The sequence below is a fragment of the Branchiostoma floridae genome, chromosome 10, assembly GCF_000003815.2.
Source record: "Branchiostoma floridae strain S238N-H82 chromosome 10, Bfl_VNyyK, whole genome shotgun sequence".
NCBI lineage: Eukaryota > Metazoa > Chordata > Leptocardii > Amphioxiformes > Branchiostomatidae > Branchiostoma > Branchiostoma floridae.
The window spans coordinates 11,519,058-11,531,481 of record NC_049988.1 but is presented as its reverse complement, the minus strand read 5'-3'; the positions used below and the strand labels follow the sequence as shown (position 1 = coordinate 11,531,481).

Here is a 12,424-nt window from a genome sequence, read left to right as displayed (position 1 = left end):
GCTCATCAAGATGTTTTATACTTCAATCCATACATGTATTGAAATATATAGTATTTTGTCATGTTTCTTCTTCTTCTCCTTGTTCATCTCCTGCCAAATTTTCAAATGGATCAAACTTTTCAATTTTTAGATCAAATGAGCTGAAATTTGGTGTGGATTTTTGCATGGGGATGAGGATGGATTGAAATATGCTGTATTTGCTCCCGAGCAAATGTCAGTCTGTCCAGTTTCCAACCTTGTTCTTATTGAATCTCCTGACACTGTATGAGATGAAATAATTTTTGGATTGGTTCAATAAGAAAAGTGCAAAACCGGTGCACTTATGTTGGTCATCACGAAGTAAATTTGTCTTGGATTCCTGAAGATGTGTAATAATCAGTTTGTTGCGTTTGGATGATAATTGTTCTGTATTGCCAACAGCCATATGATCCGTTGGGCCATGTTGATATGATTGCATGGATGACATCCTATGGGAATCCTAAAACTGGTGCGAGCGTGCGAATAAAAAAAAGTTTGGCCAAAAAAATTGCATTCATTATAAAGTGATGATCTTTATTTGCACGTTCCTGCCCATGTGGGCTAAATATAGCAATTCCCATGATGGGATACTAAAGACTAAGTAATATTACATGTAGTATTACAATTGAATAAACAATACATCTGCACCTATGCTATCACTATATCTAACGTTTACATGACTCTTCCCTTTTCTTAAAACAAAAATAAAATCAAAGTGGTCTGGAAGGCTGAAGACAATTGACAATCACCGAGTATTGAATACCGGGAATAGATTCTTCTTTTTTTTGTTTTCACAGTCTTCTTCTTTGCCATTGGAATTGACGTTGACAATAGTGTATGTTTCCCGATATATTTTTCATTTAATCTACGGCATGCATTTACTCCGTTTACAGCTGCTTTGTACGATTTAAAGCATGGTGGAAAAACTTTTTATTTCATTTTTGGAAACGGACGAAAATTAATGCCGGCGCTGATGTCATCCATATAATCAAATCAACATGGTCATACCCACGAAAACAACCCGTCGAGTAAGCTGTGTGATATAGACTTATTTGGCAGTATTGTCGTGATTTTCCAGGGAACTCACCAGACAAGTGCTAATTTGAGCTCATGTATATGCCAAGAAGCTTTCATTTGCTGAACTTCACATCTACCCAATACAATCACGGCTTCAGTCGGCAGGCACGTCAAACTGGTCTCGTGGCAATAGAATAACTTCTGCTTTTGAATGTTCATTAATATTGTGCTTTGAGTAGCTGGCAATGCCTTCCTTACATAAATGCGCACGTGGGCTGTCTTTTATGTCTACATAAAAAAATTAATATTTTTCCTACCTACCATGACGTTATTGAATCTCCTAACAAATGAGATGGTGAAAAGTGTACAATCGGTGGACGTATGTCTGTCGTCACGAAATAAGTCTGTCTTGGATTCCCGAAGATCTGTAATAATCAGTTTGTGGCGTTTTGATGATTTATTGTTAATGTCTTGCCAACAGCCATGGGATTCGTTACCAACGGAAACAACCTATAGTGTATGGTGTGTGATATAGACTTATTTGGCAGTATTGCCGTGATTTTCCAGGGAACTTTTCAGACAAGTGCTGATTCGGGCTCATCTATACGCTATTAAAGAAGCTTTCATTTCCTGAACGTCACATCTACCCAATACAATCACGATAATGACTTCAGTCGGCAAGGACTTGAAAATGGTTTCGTGGCAATAGAATAACTTCTGCTCTTGATGTCCATTATTGTGCTTTGAGTAGCTGGCAATGACTTCCATATATAGCTGCGCACGTGGGGCGTCTTTTATGTGCCCGTCAAAGATTTTTTTCCTACCACCATGTCGTTATTGAATCTCCTGACAAATGAAATAATTTTTTGAGTGATTCAATAAAAAAGGTTCAAAATCTGCGCACTTATGTTGGCTATCACGAAGTAAATTGATTTGTCTTGGACTCCTGAAGATGTGTAATAATCAGTTTGTGGCGTTTTGATAATTATTGTTCTGTCTTGCCAACAGCCATTGGATTCGTTACCAACGAAAATAACCCATCGTGTAAGCTGTGTGATAGACTTATTTGACAGTATTGTCGTGGTTTATCTCCCGATAATGGCCGGCACAGTCCGCAAGCACGTCAAATTGGTTTATTGGCAATAGAGTGATCTCTGCTCTTTAATGTTTATAATTGTGCTTTGAGTAGCTGCATGGTACTGACTTTCATATATAGATGCGCACATGGGGTGTGTTTTATGTCTCCATCAATCAATTTCAATCAAATGTATTGTCTTTTGTCATGTTTCTTCTTCTTTTTCTCCTGCCAAATCTTCAAATGGATTTAACTTTTTCATTTTTGGACCAAAGAGCTGAAATTTAGCGTAATATATTTCATATTGTTTTCAAAGTTTGCAAATCAGAGGTTATGATTCAAATCTAGCCATATCGTCTGACCTGAACACTCATACATATAATTCATTTAGACGTAAGGTCTTGAGGAAGCATCGCTTCCATGGATGAATGAAGAAAAGAATTATGATTTTACGCTTAGATGTTTTTGTTTTTTTTTCATTTTTGGTAACCTCGCAGAGGACGCAGGTGTTTCTTTGCGACTTCCGGATTATTGAAGGTAATGGAGGGACCATCGGCTCTCTTGGGGGTTTATAAGTGGATTGAAAAAGTCTATAATCCCTCTCTGTGTATACCTCGCATTAAAACATTTGGCCAGTGAAGGACAACACAAAGGTCGAGGGCTCTCATGTTATAGATCTTTAAAACCCGTTATAGCCGGCGTCGCCCCCAATGAAATGGAAAAGGACTTTGAATTTATCTTTTAATAGAACTTGGAAAAATCCCTTAGACTATCTTGGGTCCCTTGTAAAGCTTTAAAAGTATACTGGTTTCATGGTTTCACTATGAATTCGTGTATCTTACTAGTGGAATCCGGTCAACTTTCCCTTCCTCACCAATTGGTTCGCTGCCAGTTGTATACGCAGATAAATAAGCCGAAGAAATACTATAGTACCATATGTACAGTAGTCGTGACAAAGTTTGCGTTCTTGTCAATCCCGTAAGGCTTTTGTGCTTCTTGGAAAACATGTCTTAAGCCTGGTTCAAACCAGCGCGGGTCTTTGCTGGGTCTGAAGATTACTAGGCTGAAAGTCAGTCGTGGTTTAATAGATTTTGTTTGTTCCAACCGTCGCTACCCAACGGACAAAATAATATGTGGACAGAAGCGTAGGTATTACGCCGTGGGATGCATAACAAATCTGTGTGCTAGAAACCGTTTCCACAATAAGCAATTAGGTATTCTAAATGCTTTATAGGTTTTGCCTGTAAAAAACAACACAAAATAACAGCCGTATAGATACAATGATGCAAGCCGCTCTTTGTATAATTACACGTGATCAAAAGATTTCACCCGCGATGTGTTACTATGGGGACACTCCGGGATTTGTGACGTCACAATTAAGCACCCGCATCCACAGAAGAATTTAAGGAAAGCATGAGGAAAATGCCGACCAGTAATGAGAAATATTAAAGCGAAAACGATGGTTGAATATGTACTTGCATCTTAGATTTCAATCTTCTTATTTGTGCCAAGGATGTGCCGCCACAATTACCTCCGCATTACCTCATGTACGTAATGTATGAAAGTGGTCTTCCCTGTCACATGTAGCACCACGACTTGGCACGCCACAAAGAGCTACCTGACACCTACGATAACCTCCGTAACAGCCGTTCCTATTTCAATGTTGCTGCAAGATGAAGAGGAGAGCACGAATTCACCGTATCAAGGCTTGAAAGTGGCCAATTTAAAGCCATCAAGGCCGCACGTGACAAGGTACGTGGGTTTACAAAGCTTTTTTCATGTAATTCTTGCTTATTCAATTCGTTTCCTATGAACACGAAGTAACTAAGCACAATTCAGAACTGTCACTTCAAATGCGACATTACCCAGACAAGGGATGGATCTGAAAACTGAAACGATGCTTAATATTTGCGTTGCTTAGCATGTATTATAAGAAAAACAAGAATGAAGCGTGTGATTCTTTACATCGACATCACTCGGATTCTACATGTGCGTGTTTCGTAACCTTTACCAACAATAGCTGAAAGGTCACGTGTTGAAACCATCTGGAGTAATTATCGCTCATTGTGCTGTGCTAGGCGGGATCTGACGGCGAAGACTCCGATTCATCTTGGCCACTTTTCTTCAAGCGGATGAGTGTTGCAACATCTGCCTTCTCGACGACGAACTTCTGTGGTGGTGTGCACATTTTAGTTCAAAAGATCGAATCTGGTTTGAGGAGCTGTCAACCAAATGCTGTACAACTTTGAGCCTCATTCTAAGGCATCAACTGCCTGAAGAGACTCTACCAAATCCCAACGATGATGGCGGTTGGCTACTTTCTCCTGCTTCTCGCCATTCAAACATCGGCCAGTGACTCAGCGACGGACTCCTCAGCGACAGCACGAAATCCCGGCGACGGCATCACAACCACCGTGGCCCGAGGCAGCTGGACGAACAGTACGCTGACATACTCCTCCGTCCAAACGTCGTCCAATGTCACCACGATGAGCCACCGTTCATCAGACCAGGCACAGAATTCACGACTGACAATCCTGCGGTTCTACACGGTGATAGTGGTGCTGGGTATCTCCGTGTTTGCAGGGGTAGTCTTGGTTGTGTTCGGACTGTTCTTCAAGGGAGAGGCCTTTAGGAAATCCGCGGACGACCGGATGAAGGACAACACCAGAGAGGGATTCGACAGAATCAACAGTGACTTGTTTCTGCTTGGCCTGTCCGTATAAAAACGTTTGAGGACACGTACGTTGTTACTGTACAACATTGCGTGTGGCAAAGTTGTGGGGAGAACCAAGAACAGTGATGCTTGCCGATGGAAAATGTTTGGACTGGAATTCTTTGGTTTTATGAATTGAATTATGTTTCAGCGTCTGTATGATTCTACCCCTAAGAAAAGACTTGAAAACATAACTGACAGATGATACTCAACCGAAGGAGACGGCTGAAAGCGTAATGACCAACAGGTAATCACATTTCATCTCGAACCAATTGCGATTTTAAGGTGCTTTGATGTATAAATAGGAAGACTATACAGCAATAATCTTCTGACACGACTACCATGATATGTAGCCTGGTATCCAGAAATATTATAGCTCCCGCTTCTCTGATGTCCTATCGTATTTGCGGAGAGGACAGGAGAGACTCGGGAGCTATATAACACGGCTGAATACCAGGCTATGTATGATCATTTGCGATCATTTTTAATACGATGGACTAAAAGATGTCTGCTCTTGTTGCTCTTGTCATCGCGCAGCACCGATCATTTTAATGCATTGTGTCGTGTCCGGGTAGTAAATAGAGCCGCTGACACACACTTTGTGACAGTGCCATTACCAGTGCCAGAGAGAGCTCCTAGTTCAGATAATGGACCAGGAACGACCAACTACGCAGGTAATAGAGTTCTAGATTTGGGGCAAATCGACACCAATCATACTCTATAGTACATGCACTTCATCTACACAGCTGTAGTGGAGAATATCTAGGTTACCGCCACACTTTTGGTCACGTTTGGAAATGTGTAGGAAAATTAACTAGCTGGCGCTCTTTAGGCAAGAGTTCTTTTACGTAGTCCGGTTTTGACTTCAACTGCCGTAATGTACTTCAGTATCGATGCTCTCGGAATCTGTTATAAGCGTGGAGAGAAGCACGAGTACTGACACATGCACTGAAATAGGCCATTAACTACCACTTGTTATATGGTCGGCGTTCTTTCCATTACTGATCATAATAATCATTCATAATAATCTGGAATTGGATGGTTAATTTTTACATTTTCGTGATCGTGTACTGTCCTGGCTCAGATAATGGGCAAGGAACGACCAACTACGCAGCTAATAGAGTTCTAGATTTGGGGCAAATCGACACCTATCATACTCTAGGGGCCTCTAGTACATGTACTTCATCTACACAGCTGTAGTGGAGAATATCTAGGTTACCGCCACACTTTTGGTCACGTTTGGAAATGTGTAGGAAAATTGACTAGCTGGCGCTCTTTAGGCAAGAGTTCCGGTTTTGACGTCAACTGCCGTAATGTACTTCAGTATCGATGCTCTCGGAATCTATTTAAGCATGTATGGAAAGAAGCACGAGTATTGACACATGCACTGAAATAGGCCATTAACTACCACTTGTTACATGGTCGGCGTTCTTTCCCATTACACTGATCATAATAATCTGGAATTGGATGGTTAATTTTACATTTTCGTATATCCTGTACTGTCCTGGTGCAGATTATGGGCAAGGAACGACCAACTACGCAGCTAATAGAGTTCTAGATTTGGGGCAAATCGACACCTATCATACTCTAGGGGCCTCTAGTACATGTACTTCATCTACACAGCTGTAGCGGAGAATATCTAGGTTACCGCCACACATTTGGTCACGTTTGGAAATGTGTAGGAAAATTGACTTGCGCTCTTTAGAGAAGAGTTCTTTAAGTAGTCCGGTTTTGACTTCAACTGCCGTAATGTACTTCAGTATCATTGCTCTCGGAATCTATTATAAGTGTGGAAAGAAGCACGAGTACTGACACATGCAGTGAAATAAATGAAATAAATAGGCCATTAACTACCACTTGTTACATGGTCGGCGTTCCTTCCCATTACTGATCATAATAATCTGAAATTGGATGGTCGATTTTTACATATTTGTGTATTGTGGGGGCACAGTTTAAGATGATAACGTTTGAGATTTTTATTTAGTCGTTGCCTTGACTTTATACAGTTGAGAGTGCTCACGATTGTTTTGACGTATGCACAATGGAATAAATACCGCAGTTCATTGAAATTTTATGGCCTGGATTGCATGCATGTTTAAAAAGAAGTAGAGAATATTCATGTATCAGTACTTGTTTGCTTTGCAATATGTGACATTTGGTCGGCTGCATGCGTGAAACAATTTTGTAGCTATTGTGTAAGGTTATGTAAACGTTGACCGTTTTTGAACGTGCTTTTTTTGCTGGTAGGAAGTATGATCCAGTCACAGATTCAAACGCATACTCATATCTATGTCTCAATTTACGACAAGGAGCAATAGAAAAAGGATATGGTACTGCTAATACGTATTTATGATATATTTTGGAGCTAATGTCCATGATAAATGCACTCACTTCGTGTTTTTGTTATTGAAGACGTCGTTCACTTTTCATTGTATCAATAAATATGTTCAAGCTTTGACAATTCAAAATTGATTTACTGTCACTGTCTTTACGAATTTCATTTTTCTTTTTCATTTATAAAACAATATTGAATCTTCTTGGTAGTTCATCGTAGTGGAAACAATACCTAATTAACAGATATCAGTGTCCAAACGCATGTCTGCGTTATACAGTAATCTGTCGTGACAGACAGATGTTTCGTCTAGTCTAATCTTACATGTTGACCTATATAATACGTACAGACTAACCTTTTATGGTGTGTGAATGTAATGTGGTGGGTGAAAAAGCCTATCAATATATGATAAATAATGAATTCCACAGCTTTCGTGGCGCTCCGGTTAGGCCTACGTCACATTTTCTACCCTGGGCTGTTTGCAAGAAACGAAAAATTAAAGTTAATGCAAATAAATATACTAGGCTAAGGTATGATATTGAATTATTTTTGATCCATTTTGTCACGTTGTGTTCTTGTTGTCTTTTATATCGTACTTTTCGTTCCTCAAACTACCCAAGCAGATCCTACGCATAAGATAGTATTAAAAGCTGCCAGAGGAGTGAAGCCGGCTTAGGAGTGTATTTCGCTACTGGAGCAAATGAACACCTCTTGGCTGACTACACTCCTTGGTCAGTTTGGCATTATCTTCTGCCATTGTAGGATCTGCTTGGAGATTAGAAATTTGCCGTTAGCCAGGACGCATGCACCGCCAGCAGTTGTTCTCTCGTTTTGCAAAATTCGTGCTAAATGATGATAGCTTTGAAAACTAGCTTCAACCTAACATGTCTCAAATATAAAATTCCCATCCTAGCGATCCTATAACCAGTTTTCGGTGAGTTAGTCCGGTGTCCAGCAGTATTATAGCTCATGAGTCTCTTTTGGCTCTGTATTTGCGGATAGGACAGAAGAGACTCGGGAGCTATAATACGGAAGGATGCCAGGCTATCACTGATTATCCGCAGCGCCCAACAATAGCTGTCGCGCTGGAAAATGTGAGGAATCATCCACCATTTTTAATAGCTATTTTTTTTTTCTTACTGCACAAATGCCCAACGTCGTATGCAACGCTAGCGCCGGCCCACGTGCAGTCAGCACAGTTCAAAAGAGACGCACTACGACTGGCTGAAATATTGCAACCCTGTGGCGGAAAAGTTTTTAATAAATCACACAGGAGTAATATGTAGTCTGAGGATACAGGACACACAGAATGTAGTCGAGCATAAAAAGTATATCACAAGACTATAATCCATGTTCATATGACGTTCTGTTTTACATCACAACTTGTCTAAAAGTACATTAATGTACACCTTAACCATCTAAATACTCCTATCAACTCAACCGAAGAACTATACGCCGCTCCATCTATTTGATGTACTAGTTACATGCAAGGACGTTAGTCTAAAGTTTTATGGAGAAGAAGTCAATTAATCTGACGCTATATGAATGAATGAATGAACTTTATTGCACAACATTTGTACATGCTACGATGTAAGGCAAAAATAAATCTTTCAATACAATAAAATTACGATGATACTCGTCTCCTCTAAGGTCTATGACTAAGGGATGTGATGTACAACTTGCTTTCAAAGGTAGAAATTCATTTCTATGGTATGATAGAACAAACAAAAAAAAAGACATTTGTGTCTTGAAGTTTGCATCGATCTGCGATTTTTGCAATGGTACGTGACCACGGACACGTAAATAAAATTTAGTTGGGTGGAGCCCGGAGAGGAAAACCCGGAAGTGACGTCACGTGGGGCAAAAGTCTGGACGGACGTCCTGTGGGACCGGAAGTGCGCCCACGAAATCACAGCTGAACTTAGAAGAAGCATCACAACACTTGATCTACGGACATCTCCCGGCTTTAACCGCGACCCAACATCCTTAAAACTGAGGTGAACCCAGTGCTAGGACTCCCGACCATTATGTAAGTACCTCTGAACGACCTTTGCTCCCTTTTTTGGCGGGATCGCCGCATGTTTGTATTTGTACGGCACCCAAGGACGGCAAACACGCCCTCTTTTTTAGAACCCGACTTTTTCAGTTGTCGGACCCCCGACTAAGTTTGCCACCAGATGGCTTGGATTGTCATGTAAATCCGCCAAATCCTGGCTCGCTGACAAACCCAATCCATTCTAGTATGTACTCACACTTGTGAGAAGGGAGTTTCTGTCCAGAGTGCGCTCGCATCTGAGTTTTTTTCCACACAACGCAAGTTTCCGGAGGGTAAGTCTTTCAGTTTTACAGCTGTGCCCCCCTCCCCTCTTCCGGACCCATTCCTTCAACAGATGTTATATAAGTCATGAGAAGAAAGACCGAAAGCGCAAGTTGCTATGTTTACACTACAAGTTCTTTCGGGATTCACTGGTTGAGAGTTTGTTTTGGTAGACTTTAGTGTCAGAAGTTGGCAAAGTGGGGCACATTTCAGTGTCAGGTCAGGCTAATTAGAGAAAAGTATGTGGAATGATTCACTAGTTTCGTCAACAGGTCCACATGGGGGTTAAAGAATGTCTGGAACTGTTGTTAGAAGAACCAAGGGGGCTATAGTCTATAACATCCTTTGGAAGTACATATACACAATGTGTTGATGTTGCTGGCTTTGATATTTGTATGCAATTGTTATTTTACATAGTTATGTTGACCAATTTTTAAAAGGTTGCTTACATGTATGAAAGAGTCATATATCCTGGCAATAGGATTGGAAGTAGTATTTAAAAGTTCATCCAAAATTATTCAATGCACCTTGGTAATAAGAATATATGTTTCTGCTCTTGTTTCTACAGCGGTAGCTACGTAGATGGACGGAAGTGTGATATGTTTGGTTGACCACTTAATGCATTGCAGGGTTCTAGCCAGGATTTCATTTTAGCGTAGTGGGAATGGCATGGTAGTGAAGTGACCAATCAGGAGATTAATGTGGAAGGGGGGTCTTGGCCCCTCCACGGTGAGATTTTGATAATGTAGAGTTAAAAGTTGTTATTCTGTTAACATCACAGTTAGTTTTGAATGGCATATCATCATTTTTCATTGTTTAGATATTGATTAGACATTGTTGAACAAGCAAATGATACCAAAGCACCACTACACTAGTTAAAAATGAGCGTAGTGGCCCTTATTTTAGCGTAGTGGTCACAAATATTAGCGTAGTGGCCCACTACGCTAAAATGCACTAGCTAGAACCCTGCATTGCTTGACAAATGAGATAAAAAATGTGATACTTTGGTGTACCTAAAATCAGACCACTAGGCCTTGAGTCAGGGGTGTGGTATCCTGCCCCAGGTAATTAAAGGGTTAAATGTTGGGACAGCTGGACGGAGAATTCTTCCAGTTCCAGGAATAGTCCTCTTTGCCTTCTAGTTAATTTTCTTGATAACCATGGCCCTCGAAATATTTATACTGATCCCTCCTAAGTAAGGTAGACCCAAATCTTAAGTAGTATAACATTTAGTTGACTGTATTTTCTTTGTTTGATTATTGGTACACTGCTCATTACACTCCAAGCAGAGGTTTGGCTTCTGTGTTTAAAAAAATGTGCTTTTTTGTCGGGCTTTCTATTTTGTGTTGTTTTCTCTCTGTTTGGCAGGTAAAGAAAACAGTACAAAATAGAAACCCAACAATTATGCCTAAAGCACATAAAAAACAGCCAAAACAGTAAAATCTCTTTCAGTCTTTGGCTTGGAAAGTACTTCTTGCAACAGTATTATGACTGAGTACACCAGGTCTGGGACCAATTAGAGGGCCACACACTTCACACACTCACAGATATGTAATGAGTAACAAAACCACATGTAGCCTTTTGCCATGACTTGACACATACTGTTTTATTGCTGACATTTTTTTAAATGGAAATTCATCCACACATCTGGTACTTCCAGCATACATATTACTAAAGGTGGTGGGAAGGCCGGTCGAAAAAAAAAAAAATTATGGAAGGAAAAGGTCACGATTTTTCCCACCAACCTCTGCTTGGAGAGTAATCGAGGCACCTCCTCGAACACAGGACCCCCGTTTTACATCCCTACATCCCTTCCGAAAGACGAATTCATTAACTTTGAAAGATCGTCCAGATTAGTTCTGGATTAGAACTAATTTCCTTTCCTTCTAAATGTAAACATCTGAGAAATTTTTTATCAAGATCTCAAAGTCTGGCAAGATAGTATCAAGCAGGCGTAGACGTGTCATGCCTGGATCTTTGAAGCCAGGTAATCTTTGTCTGTCACCATCTATCCCTCCTCCTTGGGTTACTGAATGGAAATTTTAGCCAGGTATGAAACTTTGGTGTTGTCTGGATTCATTCAATCAAATCTTTTGGTACAAAAGAATCAATGCAAAGACTGGTATGAAACTTTTGAAAGTACCTGAACATACATATGTAGATAATAAGTAACATAGAGAGTTACATAGAAAGTATCATATTACAATTTTATCAGTGAAATACTTCGCTCTTTTAAGATTACATCATGATAGATTGCCCATTAGCTAGAAATGTTTTGACTCATCTCATTTTCCTACCAGACCTTAAACTATTCCTAGAATCAAGGATATAGGTGTGTTCTGGAATTGTTGAAAAGTAATTATGTACTTTGTGACACCACTTCCCTTGGGCTTTTGTCTGTAACATCTTTGCACAAAGTACTAAAACCACACAACTCAGGAAATCTGATAGTGACAGGTCTCTGGTTAAAACCTCACCAAGCTCACCTCTCATTTTGATTCATGTAGAAAATCAAAGGAGATTTTGAACACTATTTTTTGTGTGGAATTTTAAAAAGAAATATTAGTAGCATTGCCAAATTCTTACCATCTTTATTGACTGAATAGCTTGTTCTGTTCATATGAATCATATTTTAATGAATAGAAATTCTTAGTCTGATGACTCTAACCTTATCCAAGCTAAGGTACTTTGTATTAGGTATGGGATTGGATAGCAGAGAACAGGTAAAATGGCGCTCAGTTGCTACTTGGAAAGGGGAGAAGAATAAGTGGTAATTGGATCACCCTTTATGGTCTTTAGGGTTCACTTTTTTGACATTCAATCTCAGCTAACAAAAAGAACTTGAAAGTTGAAAAGGTACACTTTTGAGCTTTACATAAAGCAACACATTGTTCTTTAGCAGAAGAAAGGAGTTTCCATAGTTGCTCTAAACCTGAGTACTTGCCACTTGTG

General features: G+C 40.0%; 1 protein-coding gene across 3 annotated transcripts in view; it reads left to right on the top strand.

The window, feature by feature from the left end:
• Positions 1 to 9,020: 9,020 nt before the first annotated feature.
• The window catches only part of LOC118423876 (amyloid beta A4 precursor protein-binding family B member 1-interacting protein-like), a 49,115-nt gene continuing 45,711 nt past the window's right edge, over positions 9,021 to 12,424 (top strand). The window contains exon 1 of one of the 3 annotated variants that reach the window (XM_035832183.1): positions 9,021 to 9,184. In XM_035832183.1, the coding sequence (XP_035688076.1) occupies positions 9,183 to 9,184 (2 nt within the window). In that variant the 5' untranslated portion in view covers positions 9,021 to 9,182. Of the gene's footprint in view, positions 9,185 to 9,270; positions 9,484 to 12,424 lie in introns of those variants that run through there. The other 2 variants (XM_035832175.1, XM_035832184.1) reach the window with 2 other exon arrangements.